Source organism: Rhea pennata, chromosome 1 (assembly GCF_028389875.1).
Source record: "Rhea pennata isolate bPtePen1 chromosome 1, bPtePen1.pri, whole genome shotgun sequence".
In the NCBI taxonomy this organism is placed as follows: domain Eukaryota; kingdom Metazoa; phylum Chordata; class Aves; order Rheiformes; family Rheidae; genus Rhea; species Rhea pennata.
The window spans coordinates 182,699,039-182,715,198 of NC_084663.1; the positions used below are offsets into that span (position 1 = coordinate 182,699,039).

The 16,160-nt window shown below is 45.7% G+C and overlaps 1 protein-coding gene across 1 annotated transcript; it reads left to right on the forward strand.

Moving 5' to 3' along the window:
* Nucleotides 1–1,728: 1,728 nt before the first annotated feature.
* CNMD (chondromodulin) lies at nt 1,729–15,425 on the forward strand. The gene is made up of 7 exons (XM_062576218.1): nt 1,729–1,800; nt 2,144–2,278; nt 4,840–4,980; nt 7,393–7,506; nt 11,140–11,293; nt 12,498–12,706; nt 15,031–15,425. The coding sequence occupies exons 1-7, from the start codon at nt 1,729–1,731 to the stop codon at nt 15,244–15,246; spliced, it is 1,041 nt and encodes a 346-aa protein (XP_062432202.1). The 3' UTR covers nt 15,247–15,425.
* The last annotated feature ends 735 nt before the right edge of the window (nt 15,426–16,160 follow it).

The window sequence follows — 16,160 nt, forward strand, 5'->3', positions numbered from 1 at the left end:
GCTCCAGCCTCAAATCTAGAGGTGGGTTTAACCACAAGAAAGCAAGAAGGATGAACTAAGTAAGTTCCTAACAAGTCTTAATACCACCGACAACATCAGCACATATTTTATCTATCTTCCTGTCATTTGTGTGGCCAGAAGAAGATGGTCAAAGAAGAGCAATAAAGCCAGGGGAAGGTTATGCCTGCATGGAAATTAAATTCCTCACAATTAAGCCACTGATCAGAAGCACCAAAGCAGATAATTTGGGTACAAACATGATGCAAAACACCAACATCTCAACAAACATCAACAAGTTCCTCACAGCTTTGGGGTTTCTGAAGGATCAACTTGAATTTCCGGATCTGGACCCCTATAATATGGCGTGTAACGTATTTTGAAAGCTTTTTCAAACATTTCAGGAGGCACAGTCCTACCCTTAGGAATATAGGCAGAGCACCTGCTGCAGATGTGCATCACTTCACACAACACCACAGACACAGACCTGTTTGATAAGCAGAGAGGAAAAGAGTGGGACTGAGAAACCCAAACCGAGATGCATGTTGCAGAGCTGGTTAACACAGACTCTGCTCATGGGGCCTCACATGCAGGAGCATGTCAGTGTCCCTCTCATCACCCCATTTAACAGCCTGCCCCGTCAATGCCGTTGCCCACTGGCATCACTGAAACCAGGCCACTGAGCGAGAAGGGCAGGAGAGCAGAAAGCACAGCCCAAGCTGCCCGGAAAGTTAGTTTCTCCTGATGCTTTTTTGCCATGCTTCCAGCCTTACAAGGGACACTTTGTTCTGTGGTTGACAGTATTAGCACCAGACGTGCCCTGTGCTGCTTATTTCCCACCTTCAAAGAGTGCGCACGCGCACACACACAGCAAAACCAGTCGTAGCCCTGAGTTTAAGCTTCCTATGTAGACTATGAGCATGAGCTCATATAGACGTTTGTCCTTCCAACTTGAATTTCCCTATGATCCAACCATGTTTTAGATGCTTAAAAACTGAGCAGTATGAGTGGTGAGGAAATGGAGGAAATTCCAGGGATATGGCCACTGTAGAGGTCTGGTCTCCAATTTTTGGCGACCTTTCCAAAGGAAAGAGAGGAAATTGCTCCCATGCTTTGCCCCTGCTGAGCCTGAACCAGGCTTGGGGTACATTTCCCGGGTTATGCCCGACATTAGTATGGGGCTCGACTGAAGGTAGGACTGCTCTGCTTGCGCTGCGCAGCGCCGTCTGTTGCAAACTAGCCGTCAAACAGCAGCTTGTCAGCTGCAGAGCCTCTGTTCGCCCGCACAAAGCAAATTCCTGTGGCAAACGCGTGAAAGCGTTTTAAACGTCGTTTGATTTTAAAAGCTGCTCTTTACCGCAGCCCTTCACCGTGGCACCTCTCCGCTTGGCCACGGCAGCCGGCACGTTCTGTGTGTGTGTGTGTCCCGGGCTATTTTCGCCCTCGGGGGTGGGAGCAGGCTGGGGGGGGGGTTGCAGCCTCGGGGGAGGGGAGGGGAGTCCGACGGCTGCGGGGGGCGGCTCAAGGGGCTCGTTGTGCCCAGGGAGGAGAGGGGTGCGTGGGGCCGGGGCGGTCCTGCCCCCTCGGCCGGGGCCGGGGCCGGCGCGGGGCGGTGCTGCCCCCGTCGGGGCCGCGGCCGGGGCGGTCCTGCCCCCCGCGGGCCCCCCCGCCGTCGGGGCCGGGAGCGGCGCGGCGGCGGAGCCCGGGGCAGCTCTGCCTCCCGCGGCAGCCATGGCAGAGGGCTCCGAGAAGGTGCCCATCGCCCGAGCGGGGCCCGACGACGTGGAGCAATGCCTGCCCCCCGTGAGTGCTGCGGGCCGTCGGGCCGCCGCGGGCCGGGCCGAGCAGGACGGGAAGAGCCGCGCCGGGGTGGTTCGGGACGGGACGGGTCCCGTGGGGAGGAGTCGGGTCGGGGTCTCGGGTTGGGTGAGGACGGGTCGGGTCAGGACCGGACCGGGATAAGTCAGGCCGGGTCGGGTCAGCATGGGACGGTCGGACCGGGCCGGGCGGGGGGCTCGAAGTGGCGGCGCGGCGGTGGCAGCGCAGGGCAGCGCCGGGACCGGGGCCGGGGCCGGGGCTGGGACCGGGGCAGGGGCCGGGGCCGGGCCGGGCCGGGCCGGGCCGGCTCCCAGCGTTGCCCCCGCAGGCGTACACGGCGGCGGCGCCCCCCGGGCCGGGGCGGCTGCTGAAGGCGGGCGCGGCGGTGCTCATCGCCGGGGCCCTCCTGCTCCTGGCCGGGGCCATCGGAGCCTTCTACTTCTGGAAAGCGACCGAGCGGCAGGTGAGCGGGGCCGGGGCCGGGCACATACACACACACCTGGGAAACACGGTGCCCCATCTAGTCAGCTTTAACGGGCTGCTTGAGCACTGGCAGAGTCACAGTCTCTTCCACAGACTCTGGAAACTTTCAGGGAGGACGATAAAGAGTTCTTTAAGCAGATTTTTTTTCCATGTCTCCCATTAAAAAAAAAAAAGTAATTATTATCTTTATTGGCTGTTCAGAAGGTGCCTGCTGGAAGCACACGTATTAATGCAAGGAAAATGTATCTCTGAGAGTGCAGACAGACGCTACATTGATTTTTGCTCACAAATTCGTAAAGAACTCCAAACCCCAACCGCTCTCCAGGGATTCACATCCTGGGCAAACTCCAGCTGTCAGGACAAAAAAGCATTGAACTATATAAATTCCTTTTTCACATCATCTGCATTCTTGGTCCAGCTCCTACTTGGATTTTTAAATATGTAATTCTATATTTAACTCATTAATAGGTATGATTATTTTACTCTTTAGTGGTTTATATGGCTGTGCATACACATTTATGGTTAACAGCTGCAGAACACTGTTAAAAGTTGTGATAAGTTTCAATATTCACATTTTCTGGGGTGCATGAAAAATCTTGTCTGCAAAGCAAACTGAAAAGCCACAGCTCAAAAACTATACTTCTGAGATTAGGCTAAGTTTCTATCAATTTCTCCTTAGGTTTAAAAAAAATTTTGTTTTTTAAACAAGATTGTACACATTTGAATATTACTTGCTCGCAAGTGTCATTAATATCACCGAATTTATTTTGGAACAAGCTGAACAGGCTCAGCAGTGTCTCCAGCCACACTCCAGTTAACATCAAGGAGAGCCTTGTGCAAATGATGGCAGAGGTTTCATTGGTGCCTGGTGGTGAAAAAAACACATCTGTGCTTAGGAACAGCTCAGATAATAACAAAGAAAGTACAAAATTTTACACCAAAAAAAAGATGAGATAGGACGCTGACTTCCAGCATGCACCATAAGAACCATGTGTGTCTCTTGGCTTTTGGAAAGGGAAAGGGAAGTGGACAGGTACCTGGGGCAGGGGGTGGGCTCCGCTTGCTCACCATGGACAGCTTGGTGCATTTGTGGAGCACAGGGCAAAGTTCTCCTTTGTTTATTCCTCCAGTCATCTGCATTTTGTTTTGCAACATGAGTCATATTCATAGCCCCACATGCCTTTTATAAAACTAGATGCTTTTTCTACACCACCTTGCCAGGAGGTAAGTTGCTTTTTCCTGCACCGTAGACTCTTCTCCCCTCTCAGAAAACTAGTGATAATGCTTTTACTCAAAAATCTCTTTTTTTCATAACATCTTTTTATGATGTCAATGTTGTAAGTTGCCATTAAACTTCAAAGTTGATCTCCAGGTAAAAACGGGGGGGAAGCTCAGAGTTATTTTTCCAGGCTGCCTTCAGATTCAAGGAGCTATAATTGACTTGTAAATGATTAGGAAGGGATTTTCTGAAATTCTGAGATATTTAGGGTCATTTTTTAAATGGTAAAACTTTAAATTCGCCTGTAATTGACAGGACTAACAAAGGCTTATCTCTAGCTTAGTCCCTATCAGGGGAATGATGAGATACCATGTACATGGGACTCGTTTGATGTACCACATTCAGTGGGAGTCTTAGCAAAGAATATGGGACTGAGTGTGTATAATTGAGGGACCTAATTCTTTAGCACCTTTGACTTTCCTGAGCAAAGGTGAGAGCAGAAGAAAGAATTTGTCTCTAGATGTTATAGTAAAATTTTCATTAAACTGTTGTAAGGCTTTTTTTAAGGCCAAAAGCAAGCTGCTTGTGTAGTACTTTTAGCAGAACTGCACAAGAAAATTGGAAAAAACTGTCCACAGATCATGGTCTTCCAGTAGCTACAGACCATGCTGTACTTTCTTCACTGCAAATAGAGTAAGAGCAAATACTCTGACAAAAAGAACACAAGAAGTCTATATCCAATTTAAGCAAAGTTCACTTTCATTACAAGCTGGAAAGCATGTTAGCATTCAAGAGGAACACATTTTCCAGTGCCTCACCAGAGCATGCTAAGAAATTCCTTTGGGAATTTTGCCTGTGTAAGTAGCAATTCCCAAAATACAACCTCGAAGGTTCTTATGCCAGAGTTAGCCTGGATATGGAAGTATCCCACATTTCTTTTGCAAAAGTAAAACTAAAGGAAAAATAATATCTGTGTGCAGCTCCTAAGATCAAAGGATCATAGGATAGATCAGGTTGGGAGAAACCTCAGGAGGTCTCTAGTCCGACCTTCCTTGAAACAAGGTCCGACCAAGTTGTTCAGGACTTTATCTAACCAGGTCTTGAAAATCTCCAAGGATGGCAACTGCCCTGTTGGCAAGGTTGGCTGTATTAGTGTGGTCTTGATCTTTGGAGGATTATTACGTACCTACAGAAATTTGAATAAAATTTGAATAAAAGTTAGGAGCTGAATAGAGTTGAATATCACAGACTGACCCATCACCTGCTGTAAGAGGAAGGCAATACACAATTGAAGTGTGCTAATGCTCTTTTACTGATTCCAGGTTTATAACGTTCACTATACTATGAGTATCAATGGAAAAGTACAAGATGGATCAATGGAAATAGATGCTGGGAACAACTTAGAGACCTTCAAAACAGGAAGCGGGAACGAAGAGGCTGTTGAAGTTCATGATTTCCAGATTGTAAGTACAGCCAACCTGGTCTATCATATAACACTCTCCAGTGCTGGACTTCATGGACATGCTGTCTCAACTTATCTCCCCAGTTCACCCTCAGCTATCCATATAAATATACATGTACTCGTAGCTTTTTTTCACAGTGAGCCAAGTAGTTTCCTCCAAACCAAAATCTAAGTGCCTTTTGGGGGTAGTTCATCCCAGGGGCCACTCCAGGAAGCAGTATGGATTAGACTGCATGAGCTTTGGCTTTGTGTAGCACTTTGCACTTCTAAACCATTGAGTAGAGCTGCAATACATACCCTTGACATAACACTAGAAAAACATCCTGGCAGGCTGTGATGCAGCCCTTATACTATTTCATATGATTTGAACAGGAAAAAACAACCCCCCTCCCCAAAATGTCATCATTCTAGGCTCATAGGGTCAACATAATTAGCAAAGAAGAGACTGAGGACGAACTGTTATACAGCATAGGCATGTCTTTTAGTCTCCACCAGGCAAAGTAGTGTAGAGCAGCTCGTGTCCTTGATCTTGAGGCAGAGATGAAGGACCCAGATCCTGCAATTAATGTTGTCAGGAGCAGAACACTCAACCTCAGAGGAGTTAAGAGAAAACCTCTGTAAGTCAAGGCAGCACCTAAAATAAAGGGCACCATCAGCTACTGGGAAGATTTACCTTCTGGAACAGCCACTCTTCCCATATTGAATCTGTAGAGGAGAGGAAATTCAGTTTCTTAGCTTTGCCACAAGTACAAGCAAATTCACGCCTGGAGACCCAGGACCCCAAATTGCCTGACAGCTGCGGTTCAAGCCTTTCTGAAATTCTCACTAACATCACCATAGCAACGTTATTAGCGACTGAACAACAGCACTGACAATGAGCTCTTATCATTTGCCTTCCCTGTTCCACATCTGCACAAAAGCACCAGTTCACTCGAGAGGTGCTGAATGCGTCTTGCTTTGATCCGTGCTGCTGGTGAGTGCAGCCAGTAACCTGGGCAATGCCAGTTGCAGCTGGGTCAGAAATCAGCTGCCGAGACCTCCCAGAGCCAGTGCCTGCTCGTAGAGGGCCAAGAGCAGGCTGAGAGCAAAGCAGTGCTGCCAGTCCAATTTTGAGCCAAGAATGAGCATAGACGAGAAAGTAAAAGATGAGGTGCATTTTCAAAAGCCAAGTCTTTACACTAGCAGCCTGGGTTTGAATGGCATGCGTGAGCACGGCTCAGATGATTGCATGATCAGTAAAGACCTGGCTTTGGCAGCACTGAGATGCTGCTGGCACTCTTAGTGCGCTGTGAAGTCCCTGCATCCTCCTCCCTCAAGCGCCCATCCCCATGCAGAGCCCACCTCTCTTGCTGGCTTAGAATTACTGTTGTTTCATTTTGGCGGGGGTCTGTGGCCAACCATACGAGAGCTATATGACCAGATGCAGTTGCCTGGGTACGGGGCATGCCAAACCGCACTAGGTGTCAAAGGTACCCATGAGGTCTGAGCGAGGCAGGTGGCACAGGATGTACAGGAGACACCTGCCCCTCTGGCCTGGCAGCTGGAGGCCAGGCAGAAGGCTCTAGCACATCAGATGGCACTAGATACTGACATTTAGGTGGTTGAATGGAGCTATGCAACCCTATGAAAGACATGCAAGTTTTGCTCTCTACAATTAGGTGTATAAATTCATACTGTAAAAAGAGAGCACTTTTGCATGCACCCAAAAAGTTACAGAAGGAACATAGAAAATACAGGTGTCTAAAGGTGCACAGATGTGCCAAAGTGCTCAAGACGCCTGCACAAGGCTGGCAGATAATGACACGGGAGTTGCAGGAGACCTGCACCCCTCCAGAGCAGCTGAATACCCTCCAGGCTGCCTAAAACTAGACATCTGTGTTTAGGCAACTGCTTCTCACCCTCATAGTCCAAATGAAGAAAGTTTCAATGTACATATAGATTCACACACCAAAGCCCCATCATGAGTTTCTCCTTGCAGTCACGGGGATTTAAGTGAATAAATTGGACCAAGTTGCCTGCATGCTTCTAAATATCTGTGTAAAAGTGCCAAGGCTACTACACAGCCAGCTAACACAATTTTAAAGCTGCCTACATTTGGTGCTAAGTTACAGTTCAAATCACGTTAACTAATTCCTTAGCAGAGCTACTCCAAGTAGCCTAAAGCTGGCATGGAGACTCTTATGTAAAACACCTCCCATTTTGCAGAAATAAGTGAAAATGTCTAAGCACATTTGTCCAAAATTATAAAGCTAAAAATATGATAGAGAAATGTTTTATTGCATCTGTTTGTTTTTAAATAAGATTCAACCTTCAATCTAAAAATTCAGTGGCAACTAACACAGCTTGAGTGCTTTATTTGAAGCAATTGGGAGATAGAGGGCTGCACGTAACCACAGGCTTTCTATTTTTGTAGGGCATAACTGGAATCCGTTTTGCTGAAGGAGAAAAGTGTTACATCAAAGCTCAACCAAAAGCTCACATCCCTGAAGTTGATGCTATGACTAAAGAGAGCCTCTCATCTGATCTGGTAAGGGGTAATTTCTTTTCTTTTCTTCTTCTTTTTTTTTTTTTTTTTTTTTTTTTTTTTTTTTTGAAAAACAAATCTTTATGTAAAGAGGGATTTTAAAGGTTGTTTAAATACAAATAAAAATAACATGAAAACCACTGAACAACTCAGCTGTAGATTGTTGAGGGTTCATGAGGGTTCAATTTTAAGAGGTTCCCAAAAAGTAGGAGCAGCAAGACTGGTATCACTAGGTCTGTTTTATTACACTGTGTCCAAGGGCAGGGTAGAAGCCTGCAGATGAGGGACTAAGGGGAAGCTGCAGACCAATCTCTTGTTGATCATGAGGAACCCCGGGGATAAGAGCTTCCAGCTGAGACCAGGCTGGACATCGGACATCAGGCTGTAAAGGGAGAGCGTGGAGGGCGCGGCTGCTGCAGTCCATCCACTCCAAAGAGTGCCAGTGATGGGGTCCCAACACGTTTATATCAAAACTCTTGAGCAGAAGCAGAGATGCCCCCCATCCAAGTCCTCTGTAACAGGAAATAAAGGGAAGGCATGGGAAACACTGTAAAGATTCAGCTAACTCAGGAGAAAATGCTAAAAAAGCCTCAGTGTTCACCTTCTTACATCAGACTTCATTTTAAGGTATCATGTTAACTCAGAATTTCATGAAAGCTGCATCACAAACTTGTGCCCTGCAGCTATAATTCTCAACCAGCTGTGGGCCAAAAGCTCTCTCTATCTCACATTTGCAGAAAGCCTATCGTTTTAGGTGTGCAAAGCCTGAGTTTCCCAAAGGTCAGTCCCGTAAAGCCATCATGCATGCAGGAGCAGCGCCAGTGGCTTCAGTGCAGCCGAACACTTTGCAGCACAGACCCTGGCACAGGGCACCAGCTGCCAGGAGGAGAATACAGGAGACAGATCTACAACTCCTTTCTCTGGCTTTGCTCCAGAATAAAAGCTGGAAAACATTTAGCTGGAAGAGAGGCATAGTTAGGGCAAAAGTAGGGGAAAAAAAAATCATGCCTGTGCTCTTGAAGTTCACAGTAGAGAGTTAAATTGTTTTCCTGCGATAAAAAAGATCATCCTTCCTCCTGGGTGATTGGCAAGCGCGAGCCAAATTTTGCCACCTCGCGATGGCTGTAGGGGTCTGATTTGACTCTGGGCCAAGCGCCGCGGAGCTGAGTTCCCGCTGGCTCAGGAGCCAGCGCTGCTCCCAGCCCTTCGGCGTTTCTAGCACAGCTCTGCCCAGCCCGACGTAACTGACCCAGCGTCGCGGTCCTCTCTGCGGTCCCCAGCTCCGCAGCTGGTGCAATGGGGCAGGAGCGTGACCTCGGGGGAAGCGCCCGCGCTCGGATGCCGCCCGCACTCGGATGCTGCGGCAGTGCCCTTACCCGGTAAGAGAAGGGGAAGTTGTTATTTTAAAATAAAGAGTGTGGTTGGCAGCACGGCTCCAGAGCAGGCTTTGCCATGACAGCAATTTTAATATAGATTGATAAATCCTCCGACTTCACAGCAGTGACAGAAAAGTTAAAATTATCCGGTATGGATATCCAGATGCACAAATTCCTCCAGGTTTGTACCGAAGGCAGTCCCAGTTAATCCAGCTTTAAAAAGTATTTGGGTCCTTTGAGTCGAATATGATAGCAGCCACATCACTTCTATGCGTGCTCCTAGCTATAAGAATTTGTGGACTCCTGCTGAACCATCCCAGGCTTAGGGAGACCTCTGCAATATTCAGTACGGGCCACCCTAGCTCCACCTGGGCTTAGTAAGCTTGAGGGGCTACAGACTGGAAAGGCAGGGCCAAAGCAGAAACTGCTGTTGTTGCCGTGGGGCCGTGGCCGAGCTACAGGGCCAACTCAAACGAACTCGCTGTGCGGTCCCGGCTCGACACCACCAGCAGCACCTTGCAGTGACACATGCTACGTGGCAGGACAGGGGAGAAGCTCACTGACCTCCTTCCTCGGTGTGGTCCTCGCGGTACTCGAGCTGCATCTCCCTGCACAGCGTATTGTAATTACCAAACATCTGCTTGAAGGAAAACAAAACAAAACAAAACGAATCCCCAGTCGTCCCCCCCCCCTTAAATCTCTAAATCCAATCAGTAAAGCCTCAGGAGCCCACTGCCAAGCCTGCTAGAGCTGAAAAATAAAGTTGCAAACCTGAAGATGTTATCTTAAAACAGTCAAAAGTTGTTTCTGATGTTCAACCTGGCTTCAGTAAACATATTTTCTCTCATTTTCTGTGTATTTTCAGTTCATATGCATCACTTACAAACGCTACAATAAATTGTATGCATCAAAGACAAAGCAGGCAGTACAATTTAATGCTGCTATTGGAACATCAACCTCTCTGTTGCTTGATTTTTCTGATTAAATGTACAACTGGAATGGCAAAGTAGTCTTCATTTTTCTAGCTACATAAAGTTCTGTCTGATACATATGTATTTATGAGGCAGTGCATGCATGCTCTTCTCTTACAACACATATTTAATCATGACCAATATTGCCTATAAAATGGTTGATTAAAATAAAGTTTATAGATAGCCAAAGATCTGCCTGCTCAGACGTTAGGATGACTTCGAAACAGAAACAAAGAATATTTATTTTTGAAAACTAATTTCAATTATTTCTGATGCTGATAAAAGCTGAAGTGGAAGAACATTAATAAAGTGCAGTTCTCGCTAGACAGATTGAACAGTGAACTTAAATGACTTAAGGTCCTCAAAGAAATCAATAAACACATTAAAGGAACAACAACCTGACAGAATAAATTGATCTAGTCAGTTATTAACAACTCTTGATGACTTTTTTGGAAGCAATTTAGAATTTTAACTTTGAAATAGTACTAGTTTTCATGATTTGCCAGTTGGAGTTTTTCTAGTATTTCACTGTTGCTAAAGAATAGTTACATGTTTTATGTAAAATACTTTGAACTAACAACTTTAAAGAATCAATCACTGACATTACTTTGAAGAGACGAACCAAAAACCTGCAGGGTACACTTCAAAAACGAAGGCTTCTTTAACTTGCACTTCAAGCTTTTGGTCAATTGAATTGTTTTTACTGAACAAGACCTTTAATCAGACCAATCATGTTGACTTAAAACTGAAAGCCATAATTCTCAAACTATAACCTTCTCTAAAACCTGTGAACAAGACATAAATATGTTCACAATAGAAAAAAAAAATATCTTAGGAGTACATGAAATGAGAACGGAGCATGACTGAAGGTTCAAGTCTTGTTTTTTTAGCTAGTGTTTTGCATCGCAGTTTTGCTGAAGACAGTGAATCATCATGGTTTCCATCAACTGAGGTTCTGGTGCGCTAGGCTGGACGAGCTCCACCACCTCGTCCAGTCCCCACAACCACAGGCAGCAGCAGTCCTGGTAAATCAGGTGAAAGCTTTCCCGAAGAAACCCTGGTGAAATCTCAGCCCCAGCAAAGCTGGCTGCAGTATTGTCATTCACTTCAGAGGTGGGAGCAGTCGCCCGAGACTTGGCTCACTACAAGCAGTTCACATACAAGAAATAAAGTGTGCTCAGTATTAGTTGCAGCTCATGATTACACAGTTTGATGCTCAGTAACTAAGAGCAAGCGGGCACATGACTGTTCACTGAACTAGCAAAGGATTTATGCTCTTCTATTTGCAGGAAGATGAAATCATGCCTGTTAAATTTGATGAAAACTCCCTTATCTGGGTGGCTGCAGATGAGCCTATCAAGGATAACAGTTTCCTAAGCCTCAAAATTTTAGAGCTTTGTGGAGATCTCCCCATTTTCTGGCTTCGACCAATGTATCCCAAAGGTAAGATAGCCTGTATTTGAGAAGTATGTTATCCCTCACCTCACCTAACCACCACCCTCTTGGTTTGCCCCCGAGACCTACACATCTTGGAAAGCAGCATCCTTCTCCCTCTTGCCCAGCCCCTCTTCCATAGCCCTCGTGGGCTGGTGCCCCAGTTGCAGGCTGGAACTGAGCTCACACTTATCTAGACATTCGGTCTTCAATCCATGTACTCCTTCAGACTATTTGTATCACCCACATGGGTGACTTTCTATTGGACAAATCAGTCCCAAAAGTCAGCGAGGACAAGAAAATAGCTTAAGCTAGTCCCCTAAATTTTTAGGCAGTTAACATCAGCTAGCAGAAATCCCACACCTGGCCAATAGCAAGCTCCAGAGCTGGGACCTTAGCTGTCATATTTCCCACCCTGCTCCTCCAAGGGCTTCAGTGGAGTGAGAGAGATGCTTTAGCTAGAGGTAACCAGCAGATGAAGTTCATGAGGTCCTGGGGACAGCCCCAGGACAGAAGCATCGCTGTTGTCCACATCCAAGTTCATGAAGGTGTTCAGAGTTACCACAAAGATGGCAGCTTATCCAGGTGACTTCCAGGCCTAGAAGGAGAGGAGGAGGCTTGAAAAGATTTACATTTACTACTTCTTGGTCCAGTTAATATTAGAACACTAAAAAAAAAAAAAAAAAAAAAAGGCATCATTAGAGCACGTGGAGATGCAAACTGTCAATATTTTACATTTTTTTCATGATCTTGCACATCCCTTTGGGCAAAAGAGCACTGCCAAAGCAATCCAGAAGCTGTTTCCACAAGGTTCCCCAGCTGCCTGCTTGGGAACCGGGCACTAGTGGAAATCACAGTCACAGCTGCTCTTTAAAACACGAGCTGCATATGACTGCTCTTGCTAGCGCTGGCAACTTGCTGCTGAGTGAACATCACTGACCACATGGTGTGGCAAAAAGCACCTCCTCACATTTGCCTTCCAAGTCTGTTCTGCTTCAAGGGGAAAAGGAGTTAAAAAGGTAATTGCACACCTCTTTGGAATGATTTTGGGCTACAAATAAAATACAGAAAGGCAAGCAGCTCCCATTGGAATGCCTGTCAAGTTTTTCACTATGCTTTTCTTTTTTTTAAAAAAGCACTGAAAAGTTAGACAATATTTAAGTATATAGAGGGGCATGTTCAAACGATGATGATCTGGTGATTATTTCTTCAGCTAACCAAAGGGAAAGGAGAGAAATAAAGAGGAAAATACGCCAATCAGAATCAAACTTTGATACGGAGGAACTGGAAGCTGCTACTGAAGAAGTAAATACGAGGTCTCCCACCACACAACTGATGCAAGAGCTTGATCATCAATCTAATGAGACCAGGCCAATGGGACAAGAAACCGATCAAACGCTTAATCCAGACAATCCATATAATGTAAGTATTTGCACTGTAACCTTCTCTCAGAGCACAAGACTGTTGTAGACAGATAATACTGATTTTTTTGGTTTGTTTTTAATCTGCACATTTTTGCTCTTTTAGCTTTCTTCCAAAGGTACAGACTTGTAGAGCATCTCAACTTCCAAGACATTCAAATACAAGTTTATCCCCAGTCCTCCTCTCCAGCCCTCACCCCTAGTTTTTATTAGGCCTAGGACTGAAAAAGAATATGCACTCGATGCGGCAATTTGAAGACAACTTGACGAAAAGTTACTTAAAGGGTTCCATACAGAAGTACTAGAGACATTTTACAGAAATATAGTCTGAAAATAAACCCAAGTTTGTCCTGGTTGGACAGCTGAACCTGATCTTTTACTGATGAGTCTAATTAGAAATATACACTCAAATGTAAATTAATTTTAGGAGTGTCAACTACAGAGAAAAAGTGGTAGTGAGTGTCTGGTTTCAGAGAGCAGGATTAGGCCAAATAAATCTGTTCTCTGAGCCATAGCTAATAGGGTAAAAGACCCTCTGACAAGCAATTCAGAGCAGAAATTGTTTAGAAACCAGTAGCAGATATAGGGGTGATTACAAGAGTCGTCCTTACTCCGACGTGAAGCAGTCCGCAGGAAGAGCAGAGGAGCTCCCCTGCTTTCCAGCACCTTTGCAGGGCTGCAGAAAACCACCTGTACAATAAGCAACTTCCAGTCTACTGCAGCAGCGCCAGACGATTTACACCCACCGCTCAGTGCCGCAGGAATAAGGCATTTTAATAGAGCATAGTCACAAGATAAATGGCTCCTGCTTTGGAAATAAGTCCCAGCCTTGACTTGACATTTATGCAACAGCAGGAGATCATTATTCTGTGACAGCGTTCTACTGAGTTGACATCCCTTAATTAAACTTAAATTAAGGACTCCAAATACAGTGGATCTAAATCGACTCTCATGAACTCAGTAATATAGTAGCAGCCCTGGGACCGAACTTCTCTTTGTATCCATTGCCTTTAAGCCCATGGGGTCCAAATCACCTTTTGCCTCTGGAGAGCAGCAGTAGCTGCTGCAGGTCCATTCGTGCAGCCAGAAGGCTCCCGCGGCAAATCAAGAACTGGGGTCAGATACGCTCCCTGGACTTCCCCTAGGCTGCAGGGTAGAATTCACTTCCATTAACTTCCGTTATTGCATAGATGTCCACATCTAAGCTTTCTTAGAGGGCGATTCATTCAATTGAGAAGTACATTAAATTATAGTGCAGGCCTTTCCATCGGGATGAAATCAGTCATCCCTCGGACTACTTGTTTCTCTTCACCCAACATAAAGGGGGTCCAGACAGTGAGCTCGGGTGTGCACACCGCCAGCATCCGAGTTCGAGGAAGATGAACCAGCCCCAAGCAAAGCGACACCCTCCCTGCTGTCAGCACTGGCAGTGGGTTGCTAGAGGCCTGAACTGAGCAGTTGTCGCTAGCATCTGCTACGAGCTTGGAAAATAAACTGCACCCCCCTGTGCCTAGCATTTGCAATGTGCTGCTAGTTCTCTGAATGGAAAATACCTAGGAAAGAGCTAGATATTACTCTGACATTTGCTCTTTGCTGCTGCTAATCCTGAAATAGCACCAATGGAAAAAGAGCAAATTAGTTTCAAAAAGGTTTCTTTTTCTTTTCTTTTTTTTTTTTTTTTTAACCCAGAAAATAGTAAAAGAATTTTGAAGGAATAGGGCAGTCGAAGGAGCCTGCTTTATGTATTCTGTAAATGCCTTACTCTATATGCAACTCCTTACTGCCTAATGCAGAATAGCCAGAACTGTCTGCAATGCACCTAAGTGTGCATGTGTTTGCGGGGGGGAGAATGGGGAGGCAGGGAGGAGGGGAGGAAGGAGAAGAGGTAACTGAAGGACAAGGGCAAAATATTTTAAATTTTGGAAAAATGCAGGGTAATAGTTTACAGAATACAGAAACACAGTAGAAGCATTAAAAATATAAAAAGAGAAAAAAAAATACAGCATAAGCTTTGACACAGCCATTCACATAAAGTCCTAGATAGCTGTCCTTATATTTTTTCCATCACTAATATCTGTACCTTGGAGTTTACTGCTGCTGGATCTTTTGGAAGAACAGGAGAGAAGAAAAATCAAGCAATAAGAGCTCCTTGATGTTTCCTCCTGTTGTACCTGTGTGATTCCAGCAATTCCACGTCTACCAAACGGAGCAAGTCGAACAGGACCAGAACTTCACTTTTTTACCCGTTGTCGAGTTAACAGGAGCGCGGCTGTATTCTACATTCTCAGGGGACACAGGGATAACCGTTAATATTTTTCATTTCAGCAACTGGAAGGTGAAGGGACAGCTTTTGACCCCATGCTGGACCACCTAGGCGTGTGCTGCATCGAGTGCCGACGAAGCTACACGCAGTGCCAGAGAATCTGCGAGCCTCTCATGGGCTACTACCCTTGGCCCTACAACTACCAAGGCTGCCGCACTGCCTGCCGAATCATTATGCCCTGCAGCTGGTGGGTTGCTCGTATCATGGGTGTTGTGTGATTAAAAAAAAAAAATAGCACGCAGATCTCTGACAAAATAAGCAGGAGTACAGCGACGACAAACTGATAAGGGCCCGACAGCCAAAGCAGCATTACCAATCCTGGATTTCTAAAATCCGCGTGTCTTATGTGTTAACGTACCGAAAGCGAGGTCAGTTATTCCAGCTGTAAATAAAATCTTACATTAGCTTTACAAGTGGCAAGTGTACACTCGAACTTACTGAATGCAAAAGTAAGATGTCCCAAAACAGGTGATACTAACTTTGCTCACAAATTGGTTTAGCATCTAGAAGCTTGCTCATAACCCCAAATTCAGTCTTCCATAACAAAACCCTCTCTGAGCTGGACATGAAAATTTATGTCCAATTAGGCAACTAGCTAAACTTGTACACTTGGGAGCACCTTTCATCCATGTAGCTCACTTATATAAATCACAAGTTAAGTTGCTCCCTGTTGCTATTCATGCAGTTGCCAGGTCATTATGAATGGTTATAAACCAATTACAGCATACCTTTCCCACAAAGCTGCTCCAGGGGACAGCAGAAAGTGCACATTGTGTTAGAAGCAAAAATAAATGGCACAAGGAGGGGGCTGCGGAGCAGAATGTGCACGGCCACAGAAGCAAAACGCTTTGCACGTCTGAACATCAAAGCCACCCCAGCATCAAGAATCTTGTATCCATGATACCACTGTCGTGTCTAACAAGTATCTGCTGTCCAGCTACTATGGCAAGAGTATTTACATGCAGTTGTAGACCAAAAAGCTTCAAGACACTTCAGAAGCTACAACATCTAGTGTATTTATAAATCCTTGAACTAGACACTTTTGACACAAGATTACAACCCCTCTTTATTCCACATGGATAGCAGCCATTCATGCTAGCTCCATTAGTCTGAAGTTAACCTCAGTTCCCCA

Excerpts from the sequence above, each read along its gene's own strand:
- CNMD (XM_062576218.1), top strand. The coding sequence starts at position 1,729 with ATGGCAGAGGGCTCCGAGAAGGTGCCCATCGCCCGAGCGGGGCCCGAC. Across the intron at positions 4,981-7,392 it reads AAGTTCATGATTTCCAGATT|GGCATAACTGGAATCCGTTT; the intron begins GTAAGTACAGCC and ends CTATTTTTGTAG. Across the intron at positions 7,507-11,139 it reads AGAGCCTCTCATCTGATCTG|GAAGATGAAATCATGCCTGT; the intron begins GTAAGGGGTAAT and ends TTCTATTTGCAG.